The sequence below is a fragment of the Bombus terrestris genome, chromosome 15 (genome assembly GCF_910591885.1).
Source record: "Bombus terrestris chromosome 15, iyBomTerr1.2, whole genome shotgun sequence".
NCBI classification, from domain to species: domain Eukaryota; kingdom Metazoa; phylum Arthropoda; class Insecta; order Hymenoptera; family Apidae; genus Bombus; species Bombus terrestris.
In genome coordinates, this window is record NC_063283.1 from 8,430,099 (window position 1) to 8,449,353 (window position 19,255).

The following is a 19,255-nucleotide window of genomic DNA, read 5'->3' on the forward strand; positions in this document are numbered from 1 at the left end:
TATAGTACAGTAAACGACTTCGTTCGTAATTGCGGAGATATTCGCCAAACTTTGAATCTTACGCAAAGTTGCATCTACGAATCTTCGGCTGATACTGATCCGATCTAATTAATTAACATTATATATAGCAATCATAGACATTTGCATACCACTACTTCTTCTACTTCTTCTCAATGTAACCTACTGCTTCGGTTTAACGCATCCATCATGTGACGAGAAAGGAGATACATTGTTGCACATGATTCCCGACCAGCCTCTTTCCGAGACCGGTTAGTACCCTTCGTCGTTGAAGTAGAGGTTTTGTTAAACGTTTTCAGTCGAATTACGATTGAGTACACGTATCTTTGAGAGACTGGGTTAATGAAGTGAGAAAATTGAAATAAGATATGCACAGAAACATTTAACATGAGACTTGGCGACTAAAAATATTAATTTTACCCGAAAAAAATAAGAATGAAATAATTTGAAAATGCAGAAATGCCTTTCATATATATATCACAAAAAATAACTCAAGTCAGCAAAGATACATTGTTGCTAATCTACAAGCTTTCTATGACAAATGACAAGTTGAAAGACAAGAAAAAAAATTTACATTCGGTGGTAAAAAAGAATAAACTGCAACATTTATCACGATGTTTGACGATCTGCAAGGAGAGCAGGCAGAGGTTTTGCCTACTTTCTCGTTGCTTTTTGATACTTACTTCTGATTATCTAACTGGTCGTAATGAGTGACATAGTTTTCTTAACTGTCAGTAACATTCTCGAAAACTTGTCTCAATTTTATGATGGTTGTCGAACGAATTGTCCAAACAAGAACTACGAGGTCCAGTAAACAAAAAGAAAGCAAACAGGTGAAAATGGTGCTTGGAACTCTAGTTTTGGTATCACAGTCAAATATCTTCACAACGTTACATGTATATACAGAACTTATAAGATAATTAAGTTCTTCCCTTTTACCTTTTATCAAAAGAAGCGTAACATTTTCATTTACATATAATTTACATGTACTACTTTTCAAAGTATTTCGAGTTTACATGTCTCGTATGAATGTCACGTATGTTTTAATTGGACCAAGTTGATTTATTAATCAGACCAGATAATTACCTATATTTGTATTATATATTATAATTAATACGTGTAACTAATATTTCTTCCCTGATCAACTCTGATTATTTACATTTATTTATAAGACTTCAAATGCAGAACATAACGGCCATGGCATCATTTATCTTAGAAAATATTCTCCATCTACTTTTATCTAACTTTTAAATTTGGGGTTAGTTAAAATATGAAAGGATGTATATTGTTTTAATTTTATGGTAAGATTTTTCTTAGATCCTTAGAGATGAATTCTTCTTTTAACGATGGACACAATAATATAATAATATAAACTATAAAACATCCACATTTGAAAAAAATATGTTAATCGTAAATAATTTTTAAAATGCCATATATACAATCATTCATAGTACATATAATTCAATGCTCTGATAGGTCTTAATGGTGTTGCAGAAATTATAGCAGCCCAACTATCTTGATGAAAATTATCCTGAAACGTATCATCTCACTGCCATAACCACGTAAGGGTTGGAAGCATTAAAATCTTATTTGTTAAAACGAGACCAAAATCGAAGTATAAAAATTCAAGAACCATATCGGAATTAATTTATGCATTACACCTTGCGATCTCGGTTTATGGGAGACATGATTCTTCTTTTGACCTCAATGCAGCGCAATGAGTTACTCGTTGGTCTTATTTATGCATTAGGATGGCGACGTGACTTGTCCCAAGCAAAAGGAATATTCGCACGATTTTAACTTTTATTTGGATTTCTCTAAACACCATGAGCTTGCTTCTCTATTTTCATGCACATCCAGTTTCTATCCTTTGATAAGATCTCCGGCTGTCCCACTATCGAGAAGTTTAATTACGCGATATGTTAATAACATAAAGTTGCGTAGTTTCATAGAGGAAAGGAAGTCCCCGATAGATTTTATACGGAATAAAATTTCGCGATTAACAAACTTTCATCACCGTCAAGACGATGTTAATCACTCCTCAAAATAATTTACATACCATACTACTATTTACGTAGTAGATAGCTACATAAAATGCCGCGTACGTCGATATTGGTAATTTTACCCGTATAGCGTAATAACAACTATAAATTGATATCTTGCTGACCTTAAAATTTTAATTATTTTAATGATCCTCGATCATGTCAATTAGGTGACGATTTCTCTATCGAAAATACCTTTAAAGTACTCTGATAGTAACGGTTAGTTTTCTTAAAAATTTCTCACCTTTTTTAGAACACCGTTTGAAGTTAATGATTAAGAATGTCTTAGCTTTAAAAAGTAATTTACTGATAAATCAAACATTTTATCAATGATCCTGTGCGCTTCGAAAAAATGTATGTAGATTTGATTGTAGGGACGACCAGGTTAAACTAAGACACCGATGCCTGGAGGGCGGATTCCTTAGACACGCCACATTCACGATGCAATTTGTTTAACTTGATCATTCGTTGACCCGGTTTTCGCAAATCATGTGATATGATATAAATCGATACTAGGAAACAGGAGAAATGAGCGAACATATAATAAAACAACTACTCGGCCGACGAGAAGATAGGTCATCGTCGATCCTTGCAAATCGAACGTTCGATTCAATTCAGACCGGTCATATCATAACAACGTGACAACGAATAAGAATATTGTTAGATCTTTATCGTGACTCGATTTTATTTTGACACTTGAAAAAGAAGAGGGAAGGCAGAATTGCCCATTAACGTCGGTTATTTAAGGATTGCGGTGAATGTGTGCTTAAGAGAATTGTAGTTCACGGATTCGAACTCGAGGCACGTTAATCACTGTCGACAGTATTGTGTTGATTAATGCATTCTATTTCACGTCTATTACGAGTAATCGATGATGCAGAATTTTGCAGTTAACATCCTATGATGGCATGCATTTGGCTCAAATAAAAAATGCAAATGAACACATAACAGACATATGGAAAAAGGAAACAAGTAGACAAGTGTAAAGGCAATAAAGAAATGTAAATAAATCAAATCTGTGAACAAGACAGAGGGCTAAAAAAGAAATGTAAACAGAAAATATAAATAAACAATAACTATTGAATAAACAATTTATAATGTGCTGAACGTGTTAAACGATTATCCGAATCCAGTAATATAAGTGAAGTAAGTAATAACTGCTTTATGTAATAATTGTGGGAGTTACGTATAGTGATCAAATATTAGCTAATATCTCAGCGCAAAGAAATATCGACAGCGATAGTAAACCTCTTCCTTGGAACGGTATCACCATAACAGCGGTCTTATTTTAACGCGTACCATTCATATGTGGGCAGCGAGCAGGAAACAGGATCTTTATCTTCTTATTATCTGCCAGAAGATAATATAAATATGTACAGTGTATCTTAATCGTTAGCCAATATATATATGTGTGTGTATATATATACCACGCAAGCTCTTTATGAAGCAAAACGCGCACACATTAATAAAGATGCTTAATATGCTTCTTACAAATCTTTTTAAAGAAATAATGACGAACGACAGAATTTCTTCGAAGCACCATAAAAATTGATGTCAAACCAACTGGGTTACATTTCACGGAACGAATAGAGGTTTGAATCAACAAACGGCCTCGCAGGAAAAATCGCAGTGGACAATAAAATTTCTAGACTCCCAACCGGAGTAATTTCCTGCTTTGCATAATTTGCGAATAATTTTATTGTTTCGGAAACTCGAGTGATCGGTAGAAATTGCGGCTAGAAATAGACGAGGGAAAAAGAAAGAAGATTCGTCATGTCAGGCCGCGTTTACGGTTCGCTTATCGTCCACCTTTGGTAGCCTCTATTTTATACAAAGCCAAGGATACCTAGATTTACGGCAGTATGCAATTATTGCTCTCGAGATTCACTGGAACGCGATCGTGAACGAGAATCGTTGCCGCCAGATCTATTCCGGTGAAAGTACTGAACTCTATCATCAATAATTATTGATCTTCTGACAAAAAGAATAACAGCTTGGTCGACTTTGTTCTCACATCGATACGTCCCCGGCAATGGAATTATGCCACTAGGTGAAGTGTAAAACGTCTTCGCGAAAAAATGCTCGTAAATACAGAGAAACTGATCTGTTTCTCTATTGACGGAAACGCGTGTAAAGGTGAGAAAAACTCTACGTCCTGAATACCTCCGTTTTTGAGAAAAATCCAGATCTGGATTGAGGAAAAACGAACGATCGGGATTCAATCGATTCGTAATTAAATTGGACAGTATGATTAAACAGGGAAAAGTCGTATCTCTTAAAGATCCGTGTTATGCGATCAATATAAACGCGCGCACATAATCGCGCGTAACGGAATAAAGTTACCGCGTGCGCCTCATCATGCCTTTCGTTTTCGGTTTCAGTTGCATGCGCGAATACAGGCGACGAAGTAGGTTGCAGAGTGGACAACTAGCTCACGACAGGGAAATGGTGAATCAATGTCGATGCGTCTGAGGTTGATTAGATCAAACAAAACACTGGATTCGATGTTGCAAACGCGTATGCATACCTGGGGCGATGCAACGTGTCGCTAACGACCTCGTTTCGAAATGTACAAAATGAAGTGCAACTAGAACGGTAAATATGCTTCTTTGGCTAGGTAATGAATGCAATAAATTCGATAAAACATTCCTTCGTGGATCGGTGGCCTAGAAATAGGCACCCCCTGAAATTAATAATTAGGAGCATTCATCTTATTAACTTCTTTTTTGTAACGCGCGTCTCATATGCAAAGAACGTGAGAAACGTGATGTCATACGACTATTAGTAAAGTGAACCGCAGCACGGATATCTTTCATATCCCGTCGATAAATCAAATATCTACAAACTAAACTAGTAATAGCGTAGGGATAGAAAATGAAAAAAGCTATTAATTGATAATCTAAAAAACTGAAAACAACGAAGAAGCTGGTATTCGAGGTCGATGGTTATATTGGCTGGCCACTACTCCTTTCATGGAATGTGTGAATTTTCAGTGGCCACTGTTATTGCTTTGAAAAGAATTGCTTTGCACAGTGGTCAGAAACCGTAAAAAACCCGGTCTAAATTCATACGTCTGTTAATTATGTGTTATTATATACAAACAGAACAATTTTTGGGGGTTTCCGGAATCACAGAATCTAGTTCTGGTATTTTTCTGCTGGGATGAGAAACAACCCTTATAAAACCAGCCTTTTAGAAAATGCCTCAGGCTAGGGAAACAAGATTTTCGCCACTTGATGCAACAGAATTCGATTTCAAGCGAATAATTATAAAATAGATGTACCCTCGAAACAACATATGTCTGTCGTTTTCTTCTATTAACTCGACTCTGTTTAAAGCAAATAGGATATGCAGAAATAGGATGATTTGTTTGATCGTGTCTTGGTCGTTAATAATACTGCTACGCGATCAGTGTTTTTATTGCCGTCAAGCGATGCGTAATCGTAAAGTAACACGAAATCACGCCTACTTGTTGAATAAGGCAGCGTCCAGATAGTGGGGAGTGTTATCTAAACGAAGTAAAGCATTCGTATTCTACGATGAACTTTAAACTTTCGCGAACGCTTGATATTTCAAACTGCTCTTACAACAATAGAAAGCAAAGTGGCCCCATCTATTGGAGGGTTGAAGTCTTACTAAGAAGGATTGTGACTATCCTTTGGTATCTTTGCTCTTAAGTATTTACCAACTCTCCTATCCCAAATATTAAAATAATCTCCTAACCCTCCATTAAATTTATAAATTTATCAAAATACCTTTCGCTAAAATTTTAAGCCATTCAATTTAACCCGTTCCACCCTAAAATCAGAATTTCAACTTGCGAACCGAACATAAACACACCACCATCTCTTGGCGAAAGGATCAAGCGAGAAATAATGGACAGTGGTTGCGCACGCGTACGCGTTATCGATAACAACGTCGAAGGGGTGAGAAGCAGAGGAGAGAGAAGTGCGTGGACCAAAAGTCGAGCGAGACACGAGGTGCCGAGTACTCGATGGAACGACATCGCTGTGAACGGTGGAATCGTTCAGTCGTCGGCGCGAGATCCGCTACCGTTGACGTCTGAGCGTCCTCTCGCGAGGATCACGCTAAGAGGAATTCTCTTACTTCAGGAACGGATGAACAACACCGGACAGGAGCTGCTGACTTGCATAGAACCGGTACGACCGCGTGGTGGGGTGAGTGCCCGTGGAAGAGTAGGAAAGAAACTGGTGTGTGTCGGTGGTGGGAGGAGGAACAAGTTCGAGGAGCAGAAAAGACTCGCAAAATGTCGAGTAACAAGGACGTCAGCGCATTTGCTGACGAGCGAAAGATCGACATCGAGAAGCCATACTGGGATCAGAGCACATACAAGGGTAGGGCGCTACACTTCCTCACGGTCACGAACCCATTGAATCTATTTCTCAGCGCCAAGGAGCTCGAGCACGCCCGAGACATCGTCACAAAGTACAGGTAGTTAATATGTATGATGTTGATAATACATCTGACATCTTATTTTACATCAGAATATGGTATATATTAATAGAGGTTGCTTATGCTGTTGTTCGCTTAATGTTCGTATATAACGTTTGTATTAACATAGGAAAGGAGATAGTCTGGCACAGTTAAAGGTGACACAGGACGAGTTATGGAAATACAAATACCGGTACGACAGCGCGTATCATCCCGACACAGGCGAGAAAATGTTGCTAATTGGACGCATGAGTGCCCAAGTTCCGATGAATATGATGATCACCGGCTGTATGTTGACGTTTTACAAGTATGTACTCATTGCTGACGTAAATTCTCGCGATATATACTACATAGTTTCGAGGAAACGGGATCGAGTTTATCGAACGCGCCGATAAACGCCGTTTAGACCTTTCACCTTGTGTAATTCCAAATTACAAACACAGACGTCCGACGACAGCGACCGACTGTCACGTTTTTGCGCGACCAGATAAAAGCGAAAGAGAAGAATCAATGAATATATCAGAAGAAAACAATTATCGTGTTGGAACTTTATCTCAAGACTCTTCGTTGCTCGACATAGCAGACGCAGATGTCAAACGCATGTCAAGGACAGTAGCGGAAGGATCCGTTATGATGAATTTTATAAGATATTCTCGTAGCAAACCTTGTTAGAGTATTTCATTTATAATTTTTCAGAACGACAGCGCACGTCGTCATTTGGCAGTGGGTAAACCAATCGTTCAACGCGATCGTCAATTACACAAACCGCAGTGGATCGAGTCCGATTCCCATGAACACGATTTTACAAAGTTACGCTATTGCAACTGGAGGGGCTGTGATGACAGCCCTCGGGTTAAATCGACTTTTACGGAATGCACCACCCTTGGTAGGTCGATTAGTGCCGTTCGCAGCAGTTGCCGCTGCCAACTGCGTAAACATTCCCTTCATGAGAATGCCGGAGCTTCAAAACGGGATCGAATTACAAACGGAAGAAGGTACGAAGGTCGGCAGCAGTAGACGAGCAGCAAGCAAAGCCATTGCCGCTGTTACTCTGTCTCGTATTCTTATGTCTGCACCGAGCATGAGTAAGTATTGAAATTACTTTCATCTGTTATTCGATATGGAAGTCTGTCGTATGAATAGAGAATTAAAAAAATGTTATATCTGTTTTAGTACTGTCGCCCATTCTAATGAATTTCATGGACCGACGACAAATGTTACGTAACGCGAAATGGGCAGTCGTCCCCATACAAGTTTTAATTTGCGGAGTCTGCCTGACGTTCGCCACTCCTCTTTGTTGTGCTCTGTTCGTACAACGAGTACCTATTTCGGTGGACGATTTAGAACCGGATGTACGAGATCAGGTGCTCTTCGCAAATCCTAATCTTCGAACAGTGTATTACAATAAAGGCCTTTGAATAAGTCTCAAGACTGAAATGCTATCGGGGAAAATATGTAAAATTAAAGAAACGTATCGCGAATTGGAGAGTTTAAATCGCGATATTTTTATGTATAAAAGTCACTGACGACTCAAAAGTGATTCTATTAGAATCGAAAAACACACAAACATATATATATATGCAAACATATCCCCAAGCGCTATTCGCTAATATTACAATTACTGCTCGTCGTAACTACCAAATACCGCCAAGGAAAAGTAACGGAGACAATAAAACGGTACAATAAAGTAACATTTATTAAATGCAATTTATACTTTTACAGCATTCAGTGCTACAATATTCAGTTCAAGCATAGTTTTTGTATTATCCTTTTGATCTGTGCCGACCTTCCGTACAGGACCCGGAGGATTTATTTTTCGGCCGAATCGTCCGGTCTTCCTCTGCCACAGACCGCTTCTCGGTCGATTTCCAAGTTCCCTATTCTTCTGTGCGCTACCAATTGGCGTCGAACCATGTTCGATGTTCGACAGTCTACCCACAGTCGCCATACAGGTTTGATGGATGCTGAACTCCTTCTTGCTTGGCATTTTAACGACCACGCGATCCTCTCCATCCTTCCTTAATATCGTGCCGTACGTTCCAGCGGCGTGAATGAGACAACCTCCTTGATGAGGATATTTTTCCACGCAATTAACGATCGTCCCTTTGGGCAACGCTCCCAATGGATAAGCATCTCCTTCAAAGGCTCTGACATGATTTTCAGGAATGCCTTTATGAGTACGGATTATGTCTCCAACTTTCATATTCTCCGTCGCGAGAATGTACTGCAAATTAGAGCCGCTTCCAACCAAAGCTACGAACGACGTTCTGCAACCATCCTTGAATACTGCTAACACTTTGTCTTCTCTTGGAGGTTCATCAAGATCAGTAGGCCCATCTCTGATCCACTGAATCCAGTGATATTTGTGTTTGATCCCTCCACCGATACCTTTCACCACCAATCTTCCTGTTTTAATCATACATAACATGAATGAGAAAAATGTAACATTGGTTTCGATATACGCTAATCGAATTTTCCACCGTAGTAGGAAATTCTTTTACCGACTGATAGCTGTACTGTCGGAAACAAAAAATCTATATGCGGGTTAGGAATATAAACTTTGAGAAAGTAATTTCTCGTCGAATTATGAAAATGTCTTATCAAAGGAGAACAATATCGAAGCAAAACGAGTGAAATTTAAATATAACACACACCTGTAACAGGATCTCTCCCTCCTAAATTCGTAACATTTAAAGGTTTAACCGTATACTTGTCTTCAAAGTGGACGATTCTTCGGTAACTTTTCCCTTTCACTCCAGGTTTTGGAACTTTCACAAGATTCCACTGGTTTCTTTTCGGCTGCACTTGAACCGATATTGAGGCAGGTTTGTAACGAACATTGGCGACATGTCTCGTGAAAACACGAGCTACCAACGACATGGCAGACATTTTGACTCAGGTCGATTACAGTGCCATCATCTCATCTAAAGAACATGTTTGAATCCAGCGGTTACCGGTAGATGTCACTAGGAATGTTTCTAATGGGTTTTGATTCGTTACTGTTAGAACGCGTTAATATTCCGCGTCGTGTCAACTTAGAATTTTCCGTTTAAATTAACGCAATAGTGTTACTAAGAGTGCTGCGAAAGTGCTAAGCAAGATGTAACAGATAACGTAATTACAGAGTTAAATCGGTATCGCTGATCGTCATACGTACTTGGGAAAATAGTCATTGAAAAATATACGCTTCTTAAGAACCTGAACGCAGCTAGCGAACGATCGGAAAATGAAGAGCTGAGAAGAAACACTGACAGATATGAAAAATAGGGCGTGCCGGATTCATCAGGTACGTTACCAAGACCATTATATTTATACGAAAGATAAAACAGCGTTATATTGGAAATCAATAAATGATTTTCCGTGCTGACGAGCAATGCATCGTCGTTTCATGCTAAATTTTCACCGGTGCATAAATATAAAATGCATTATCGCCGGTGCACGTTAAATCTCTCCCGTACACAGGAAAAAGTGCGAGTGACGAGCCGTTAAATAACGATACGCGTATAAAACGCGGGAACAACGCGAGCGCGCCCTCGCGGTCCCCCTGCTCCGTGTACTCGAAAAACAACCGATCATAATCTTTTTAACCTTTTGAATAAAAAAGGTCGGAACGACATTTTCGCGCACAATATCATTTCTACCTGAACTGAATCGAATCGGAAACTACGTACCGAGGCACGCGTAATCGTGTCTGAATAATTCTCTCCTGGCTTAATCGTACCCTGTTTGGCGGGCTTTTTGAAATAATAATCGCGAGTAAACGGTTGTGTAACGGCCGTACGAAATAGCTTGCGACTCCAAAGAAGGTCGCGTTGTTCAAAGGAGCAAGAACGCGCGAGTATACGCGAACCCTCGTGACGAGGGACAGAAAAGAGAAAAGGTGCGACGAAGATAGTGGCTAGGTATGGGATGGTAGGGACGAAGGGGCGAGAGAGGAGGGAACGCTTAATTGGCCTGGGGTAATTATTTTATTAAGTGAGAAGATGGCGGATGGAATGCTAAGAGAGAGCATGCTGGTGCGGTCTGGCGGGTAGGTTGTCGGTGGTGGGCCGAGGGGTGGGGCGGGGGTGCAAGCGCGAAGGGTGGAGCGAGCAGTGGCGGCGGCAGGTGACGGTGTGGAGAGCGTTTAAAATACCTACGTACCACGAACGTGAATACCGCGGAGCCAGTTTCCCGTGTATATGCGAACGCGGCCGCAACTTTCCGCCGTGTACGTGTCTCTGTTCGCGTGCACGCGTGATTCTCCTCTCATCGTCGCGTATACGTTCATGCGCGCTTCCACCTAGCACGCGTCGAGTACGAAAGGGATGGAAAAGCCGCGGGTAGGTTCTTTCCTCGTACAGAAAGAGACGGAGAAAGAGGAAACGTAGCTTGAGAGGAAAGAGAGGAAGGGAGAATGAGGCAAGGGGTGGAGGAAGGGAACGGTGCTTGCGCGCGCGTTCAACGTTTCTCTGTTGGTTGCGAAGGAGGAACATCTATTACCCGGTACATGGGCCAGAGGGGGAGGGGTGGAATCGTCGAGGGAGGGGTGCGGGCAAGAGTAGTCGAGCGGCAAATTGTCCGCCATCTTACCCACCTTATACCTTATCTCACACCCTCACCGTAACCACCCTTATCCCCCTTCCTCCATGGTCTCCTCCTCCAGCCGGTTCTTCTCTCATCCTACACGCCGTTCACCCCCTCTTCCTCCCTCCGCAACTTCCATCTTCCTGTTCGCTTTCTCTCGATGTTCCCCGCCGCGCTGCCGCCTCGAAAGCTTTAGATTACCTACCCCTTATAAGCGCTCGTGTTGCCCATTTATTACCACGACTCTCGCGACTACTACGAGACCGAAACTACCACCTCCTTGCATCGTTCTTTTTTCCTTTCTTTCTCTTCCCTACCTACGGTTAGTTCGTTCCTTCGTCATTCGCGCCACCACCCACCCATTTCCCTTCCACCCCGTTGGTGTTCGTTTATTTCTTACCTTCTTACATGACGCCACGGTTCTCGTTACACTTAACACTGCTTACTGTCGGCGTTAGACACGTATACCGAGATGAAGTCGAATAACACGATTAGTCGAATTTGCGGGAAATGGACTGCAGGTCGTCGCGATCCTCGCGACGCTTACTTTGGAATACGTGCCAAGGATATTTAAGTTTGAAATCTAGATTTCCCGGAGAACACGTTTTCTTTTTTTCTTTTTTTTTTTTTTTTTGTATATATATATATATTCGAAGAAGATCGAAAAACAGGTTCGAACTTTAGTACACGAACGTTACTTTTAAAGAGACACCCTCCCTTTTTTTAAAGGCGGACGAAAGTTTCCGTTTATCAGGCTGATTCGAGATAGCTGTCCTACTCCTGTACCGGCGGAGATACTTCTCAATATTAGTCACGCGAGGAAAGTTTCGGGGATGGTGAAAAAAAGCCCGGAGGAGAGCTGCGAAAAAACAAGGATGGATGGAAGGAGAACGATGGTCTCGGTCGATGAAACGTTTCCGCAGGGACGAGTTGCGGATGAACTGCGCGTCGAGTAAGAAAAAGGGCGGCTGAGGTAAATGACGGAGAGAGAAAGAAGCGTGGAAAAAATAAAACGAATAGAAGAAAGAAGCAGAGTAAAATGGTCGGGAGTGAAAAAAGACGAAGGAACGAGGTGGAACGGGAGGAAAGGGTGGGAGGGGTTGAGAGGCGCGACGCGGAGATGGCATTTCGCATCGTAAAGTTTTGCAAGCTATCGCGGAAGAGAGACGAGAATACGGAAGAACGAAGAGACATGGAAGTAAACGAGAAGGTCTCGATAGCGATGCGACAAGATAAAGACAGAACCACCGTTGACGGTTAGTTGCCTCGGACTTGTTCTCGTTCGTTTCCTCTCAATTCGTCGAGCGGAGAAGAGTCGTCGCTTCGTAGGATCTAGAGATGAGAGCTAGCAGGAGAAAGAATCGAGTTTGATCGAAGGGGATGAGTAAAGAGAACGTGAACGAGAAAAGGAGAAAACGGAATCAGAGGGTAGATCAGAGGGAAGGGGAGAGGATAGCGAGGACCGAGTTGCGAGCATCATAACGGTAGACGATGGTGGCACGAATTGGTGAAAGAAAGACAGAAAGAGGGAGAGAGAACAGCGGTAGGATGAGAGGATTGCCACGAGGAGGTGAGGAGTCAGGAGGATGCGGTCGAAGGAGGGTGCAAATAATAACAATAATCATATTTCCCGGCAACATGGCCGCTGAAAGAGGGTGGCCGCGCAGCCTGGGCCGCGTAGGAGGGAAACGAGGTAGGGGTGAGGCAGCCAGGCAGCCAGGGAGGGTTATCATAATATTACAAACCACCGCCGCAGGGATGTATCTATACAACCCCTCGCCCTCACTGTCGTTCACCGTCCCTCTTTCCCTTTCCATTTCCCTTCTATCTATCCTATTCTTGCTCGTGTATCTTACCCGATACTCATCCTCCCGGATCTGCTGTTCCACTCGGCCTCGCGGTGAGGATTCACGCACATATATACACGGACTAGCTAAGTCCTTGTGCGCGCGATTCGCGCGGATCGTCGTATCCGACAATTGTCGCGTTATACACCCCCACACCCCTTTTGGCTGCACCAGCTCGTTCTCCACACCCCACATCTCTCGGGCTGCGTCGTTCTCTGAATACGATCCCGTAGAAAATGTACATCCGCGACATGATCAGGCTTTAGTTTCCACGCCCAGTGGTGGCTCTCGTTCGCCGGAGATATTCGCTTGACGAAACACGTCCACAACCCCCGTTCAAAACCTCCATCGCCGTCTCCACCACCTCCTCCGTCTCTGCGTCTCTCACCCTATGGGACGTCGAACGCGTGGACACGTTCGAGAAAAATAATTACCTATAAATCCACCGCGACGAATTCAATGCTTTTCACCGGTTTCACGCGTACCTTGCGCTTTTTATTCGCCGCACCAGCCATTGTCCGCCATTGTCAGCGTAGCCTGCCAACGATGTCGATTGCCATCGATCGGAAAACCAAAGAAGATACTTTTTCCACGTCGACGGGAATAATTTGTACAACTTCTTCTTCCATTCACCGTCCTCGAATTCACACGTCTTTTACGAATATCCTCGCCTGCGTTTACACTTTGGATTCTTTAAATCGTTCATCCGCGGTCGGCGAACAGAAGATCTCCGGACGTAATGGGTCGCTTAATCCTCGATTCGTCGGTGAAACCGGGAGTCTCCTCGCTCCTGAAAAATATCACAGGAGGCGAGAAGCTGCGGCAGACAGTCTGTCTGCGGAAGAGCCGGTCGAGTTAATTTCATCCAGATGTCGAGGAGCCTTCGAACGGTTCGTTGACTTTTCCGCGCGAAGCATTGGCATCGTCGTCCCTTCTAATGGCTTCCTAGATGTCCTTGTCGACGAAGTTGAGGCGATACGCCGTGAACAGAACGCCCGACTCGTGCTCCGTGTTGGATTATTTTGTTCGTCGTTCGCTGCGTCAACCGGATGCGGCGGAACTTCCGAGCGGAAAACTAGGTGTTACGAAGTAATTTTGCTCCGCACGGCGGCGGGCGCCGGCACGATACGAGCGCTCATTCAGCGATAATTATGTCATTTACCGACTACGCCGCCGCTCGACTGCGCCGCGTTACGGAAATTACGAGTCTCGCGTGTGGCAATATTATTCTAATTATGAAAGCTGCCGTTTCAAATTGCGAAAGTAACGCTCTATTTATACCGCTATCGCGGGACACGTCGCTCTGGAATGAGAATACGTAAATCGGCCAAATAGTTGCGGAAAATATCCTACGGAAACCATAGATTCGCAAATAGCGACCAATTTACCTTCATAATACACATTCTCGATCGTTCGATTAATCGCGTCAGCTGTCGAATCTTTTCCCAAAAATTTTGAAACATCACCGTTTCGTGGATTCTTTCTCGTCACCTTTTGGATGACACACGCTAACTATCGCCCGCCTTCTAATAGATAATTAATCTAGAAGAGCGTCGCACTCGCGTTAGACGTCCATTCGAGCCTATCCGATTATCGTATGCATTAAAGTCGACGCATCTAGCTTCGGCGATGCTTAACTTCGCGTTAAGAAGATTAAGGGGGGAGCCTGCCTCCGATGGAAGGTGCCGGCGTTCAAACGCGGTGAAAGCCGAATCGGAGTCGTACACACGTAAAATTGCTGAAAGCCGTCTGGCTGGCTGCGGAGGATCTCGCGATCTATCGAAGACGACAAACGACGACGATAGAAAAAGAGGCGACGACTTCGCATCTATAGAGAGATCCGGAGCTGGAGTCTGTAGCACCGCGAGCACGTCGGTCTTCTCCAAGAGGGGGTGGTGTCGAGAAAGGGGGTAGGTCGAGACCGAGGATCGGCCCCCCCGGGTAAGAGTGGCGAGATCGGCGGCAACGTGAAGGGGGAAAGGAAGCACTTAAAGAATTATCCGAACTCGCAGGAGGGATGGGATTCCTCGCAAGCACGTGCAGCCTTTCCCAGGCCAACACCTAATACCTACTAATACCGTGCCGTGTATCTATCTACCCTTTTACCGCTCTGACGCGAGTCCTACGAGGCCAGGACTACGGAAAGAGTAAGTAGGGTCGTGTTTATAAGTGGATACCTACGTAGTGGCGGGCTGCGGAGCACCCCCGACGACCGAAAGGTCGACCCGGATCTCCGATCCTGGACCGCTCGAGATGTGGTGTGGTGGGGGGCGGGGGGGGGGAGGCACGATACACCTTCTCATGAGAGCATAGATTGACGACCGATAAAAAATACCTTTCGATGCCTTTGGCTTTCTTTCTTTCTTAACCCCCGTGGTCAGTCCGTCAACCCTCTCCGATAGTCTTTTGTGTATTTTGTTTTAGATTGGTCCATGTGTAGGGTGGCTTCTTTTGACACATCGATCTGTTAAACAGATTAAATCCCTGACTGTCTGTTTATTCGTTTGTATTTCCTCGAAGAGAACACGCTGCGTTGGTCTCTGTAAATTGCGTTTTTCCCAGAATCTCTTAATTTTCCATTTTATTCTTAATTGGACCACGAAGAAGGAGGGACGCAGATTTAAGCTTCGGAGCACATGTCACCGAAGTCCTTCTGGAAATCCCTGCGGCTGCTCCTCCGCGGCAGACTGCTGGTCTAGGGCCCGTTGAAATTCGTCGGCCGGCTAATTGTCTGGCTTTTTCCCGGCCGCTAGGCCGCGCGCCGTCGAGATCTCGTCGAGAGTTTTTCGACGGACGTTCGGTCTGTTCTGTTCCGAGAGGGACAAGCGAGAAGAAGAGGGACGCTCGTCGAGCGCCGCACGTGTTGCCAACGCATTCTCCGACAAATTGACTTCAGACCTCGACGCGGTCCGCGGTCGTCCCTCCCTCCCCTCCATGCTCTTCGCCTGTGACTCGACGACGTCGTAGCACCCTCTGAAAACGATCCTCTCTTCTGCCGACTCGACCCACACCGCTCCGGTCCGTGCTCACGACGACGCCTTTATTATTAGCCGCGGCGAAGCTAGTTAACCGAGTTAGTTAAGTGAGAATTATTATTTAGCTGTCCCGTCCCGACCCCTCAGCCTTCTGCCTCTCTCTATACCAGGCCCGCATCGTCGTCGTCGTCCTCTTGGGCTGAATGGAAGGCGAACCGAGTCGGAGAGCGGTGTCAAGCTGAATGCCGCGTAGTGGAAACGCGTACCACCAAACCGCGTCGTCCCACTCATCGCCGCGGTTGTCGTCGCCGCTTCGTCTTCTCCACTCGCCGTCTTATTTGTCCAGGAGGGCCGAGGTGTCGAGCAGTTTACGATTTCCGACTACTTTTCCATGCCGTTTCTTTCGTTCGTTGTAGCTCCCTCGAAGAATCAGATGCTCCTTTAGAGTAGTCGTAGCACGCGGCGAATATTTAGAGGTATTTAGAGCTAGAATCGTTGTGGGGATTTTTGGTGGAGGGAGGATAGGACGCTTGTTGGTTTTAGTAGGATGTTCAGGAATTAATGGCGTGGCAATGAACGTGCTTGAGCTTGCGAGGCGAATTTTAATTGCGTCGGTAAACCAAGAGACAACTGGGAAATATTGTACACATCTGTTCGTAAGTCACTAGACACTTAGTAGTTTTTGGGAAGAAATCAACGTCGCATGTGCGATATAAATAATTGGTATCTATCGACTGCGACAAAACTCGTTTTAAATCACATTGTTTGTGAACTTTGCGTAGAAAGTACTTACAGTATCATCCGCAATTGACTTGTTCGCAAGCCATATCGCTTTTAATTTCTGGATTTGTCCAGAAATTAAAAAGTATGGAAGAACGATGATATTAGAAAATCTATTTTTTTTCTCTTTTCAACATTTACTTAGCATTTACCACTTATTTTCATCAACTTCGCGCAATCAATAAACTTAGGAAAGTAAACCATTTATGTATCGATTACTAATACGAATAATTCAGAGCGCCAGTGTATAACTTTCGAAGAAAACTCTGCCATAAATTGACTTCCACGATCATCAATTTCGATTGCATGTACCGTTTTACTTTTGCTTTATGTCACACCATCCACACGCAATTAAGTGCCCCTTAAATCGCGTGATCCCCCAGTGCATCTACTTACCAGATCAGCTGAGAGTTTCTCACAGTTTACTAGCCTGCCATTTTATCCATGCTGTCCCCGATCTTTCCTCCATCGAAACTGCCTCGTCCGCAATGATCTTAACCACCACTCGTCGATCGAACGATCCGAAAAATCTAAGTAAAAAATCAAATGGGAAAAAAGCTGTAAAACCATCGGACCCCTAGCGATCGTTCGCCATACTCTAAACGCCGGGTCGCTCGTAACTCTTAAATCGAACGTAACACGTTTTCAATGACTCGAGCTTGCTCGTACTCTAGCCTGAATCGCTAGAATCCTGACCAGTCACGGTTCATCGAGGATCACCCGCCACTTTAGGAGTATACGCGGATAAATCGGCTCCGGGGAATCCAAGAGGATTCTATGCTTTCTAGAACCGATGGACCGGCCGAGGGAGTTGGAAGAGAAAGGGCAGGCAAGGAGGGCAGGGGAGAGGAAATCGAGGCGGAAGCAGTCGATGCTCTTATCTGTCTACGGTACGTCGTAACGATTACCCGATCTGTATAGGTAGACGAGAAGGAGGGCTGCTCCTTCTGCTCGAGTTCCCGATTCCATGGGGTCAGGATACGTTCGCCAGTTTAGGGATATTTTGTGCCAGGCGGTAGAATCGTTTCCCGACGGGATGGGTCTGCCTCTTAATTAGCTCTTAAGCGAAAGGCAATTTGTACGCGGATATAAGCCGAAGTACAAACTTCTCTGGTGGCGGTGTTTTAAACGTTTACGTAAAGTTTGAATCGCGCGACCGCAGCATGACTGTCGCAGGAAAGATCGTTACCGTAGCAGAGAATCCGTAACCTCTCGATCTAGTTACTCGGAGCTTGTTGTTCCACGAGCGGAGGAGCCCTCCTTTGTTCATCGGCGTTGTGTCTGAAAGAAACCGTCGTACGAAGCGAAGTCGCGAACCATCTGTAATCGAGGTCAGCTTTCCAAACAGGATTCGAACGCAACAAGAGTTAGTTTAACAGAGAACCTTTGCCTTTCGAAAGGAAGGTAATATTTTCGAAGAAACGCGCTTGAACCGGAGGATTCCGTGGCGATCGATTAAAAGAGAAAAAAATAGAAAATCCCCTGGCGGAAAATCCGTGAGATACAGCGGCGAATAAAATCGGACGAGCGAAAAGCGAACGGATAAATTACCGAGCGAGATTGCGTGGAACGAAAACAGGCAATAAAGATATCGGGCCCGGTGAAAAGGGGATGATACACTCGGACCAGCGGGGGTTGCGTCGGGCTCGAATCGAGCGTCGCGGGGAAAGGAATTTTCGCATTCATACGAAACGTCGTTGTGATAAAAAAATTCGTGCTCTGGGTAGGTTCTCGCCTGGCGCGATGATGCGAATAGAGGCGAGCCCGTACAGCGAGCCTCATATCGTATTAATAGGCAATCCGGACAGCAGAGGGGTGTCATAAACTCAAACCCCTAATACTCGCCTAAACTACCTCGGTTAAATAATGGAATCCCTATTCCCACCCGCTCACCACCGCCTCCGCGCTTCCTCTACTTACTCTACGTTTCTCCCTCCTTTCTCTCTCTCTCTCTCTCTCATTCACTCACTCACTCACTCACTCACTCCTCCGTTATTCCCTCGTTTCTCACCTACTACAGAAACTAGCGGGAGCTTTGTACTTCTCATTGCGGCTTCCGCCGCGGCGACGAGAATATCCGTGCACCACCGAGATATCGTGTAGCGTCGCGGCGATGATCGTCGCGCAAATTAGTTGCCAATGCTCGATTATTCGCGTCCGACTCCGGATTCCAATTGGATTCCTCATTGTTCGTAAGAATTACTCGTTTACAGAATCGTGCGTAGGATTGAACCGAATATGATTGTGAATTTTCCGTTTATTCTTAAACGATTAATTCGCAGACAACGGAAATATTTGCCGAGCAAGTATAATTGCAGTTTCTCAGTCGAGCGTACTAATAACCGTTGTAGGCGAGCGTGGAGCCGTTTAATCAAGCACAGATAGTGTACAGCACGGCGAGCTTGAATACCAGAAACATAACGGAAGCCATAGAGCCGGGAATACGCCCTAAATTTGGCAGGCAATGGGCCTCGAAATTCCTAAATGAAACCTAGACCGTGATAAATCATTACGTATATTTCTTCAAAGTTCCCTGACGTACAATCTTCGAGTACGTTCTGCTTATCCTTATAAC

At 44.1% G+C, this 19,255-nt stretch overlaps 2 protein-coding genes across 2 annotated transcripts; one reads left to right on the forward strand and one right to left on the reverse strand.

Moving 5' to 3' along the window:
* The first annotated feature begins 5,993 nt into the window (after nucleotides 1-5,993).
* Nucleotides 5,994-8,219, forward strand: LOC100649190 (sideroflexin-1). Its single transcript, XM_003401318.4, has 4 exons — nucleotides 5,994-6,512; nucleotides 6,643-6,819; nucleotides 7,209-7,597; nucleotides 7,686-8,219. Exons 1-4 carry the CDS (start codon nucleotides 6,328-6,330, stop codon nucleotides 7,928-7,930), a joined length of 996 nt encoding a protein of 331 aa, XP_003401366.1. The 5' UTR covers nucleotides 5,994-6,327; the 3' UTR covers nucleotides 7,931-8,219.
* Nucleotides 8,186-9,425, reverse strand: LOC100649311 (39S ribosomal protein L2, mitochondrial). Its single transcript, XM_003401319.3, has 2 exons — nucleotides 9,167-9,425; nucleotides 8,186-8,918 (listed from the first exon to the last, which is right to left on the reverse strand). The coding sequence occupies exons 1-2, from the start codon at nucleotides 9,399-9,401 to the stop codon at nucleotides 8,221-8,223; spliced, it is 933 nt and encodes a 310-aa protein (XP_003401367.1). The 5' UTR covers nucleotides 9,402-9,425; the 3' UTR covers nucleotides 8,186-8,220.
* Between the last annotated feature and the right edge of the window lie 9,830 nt (nucleotides 9,426-19,255).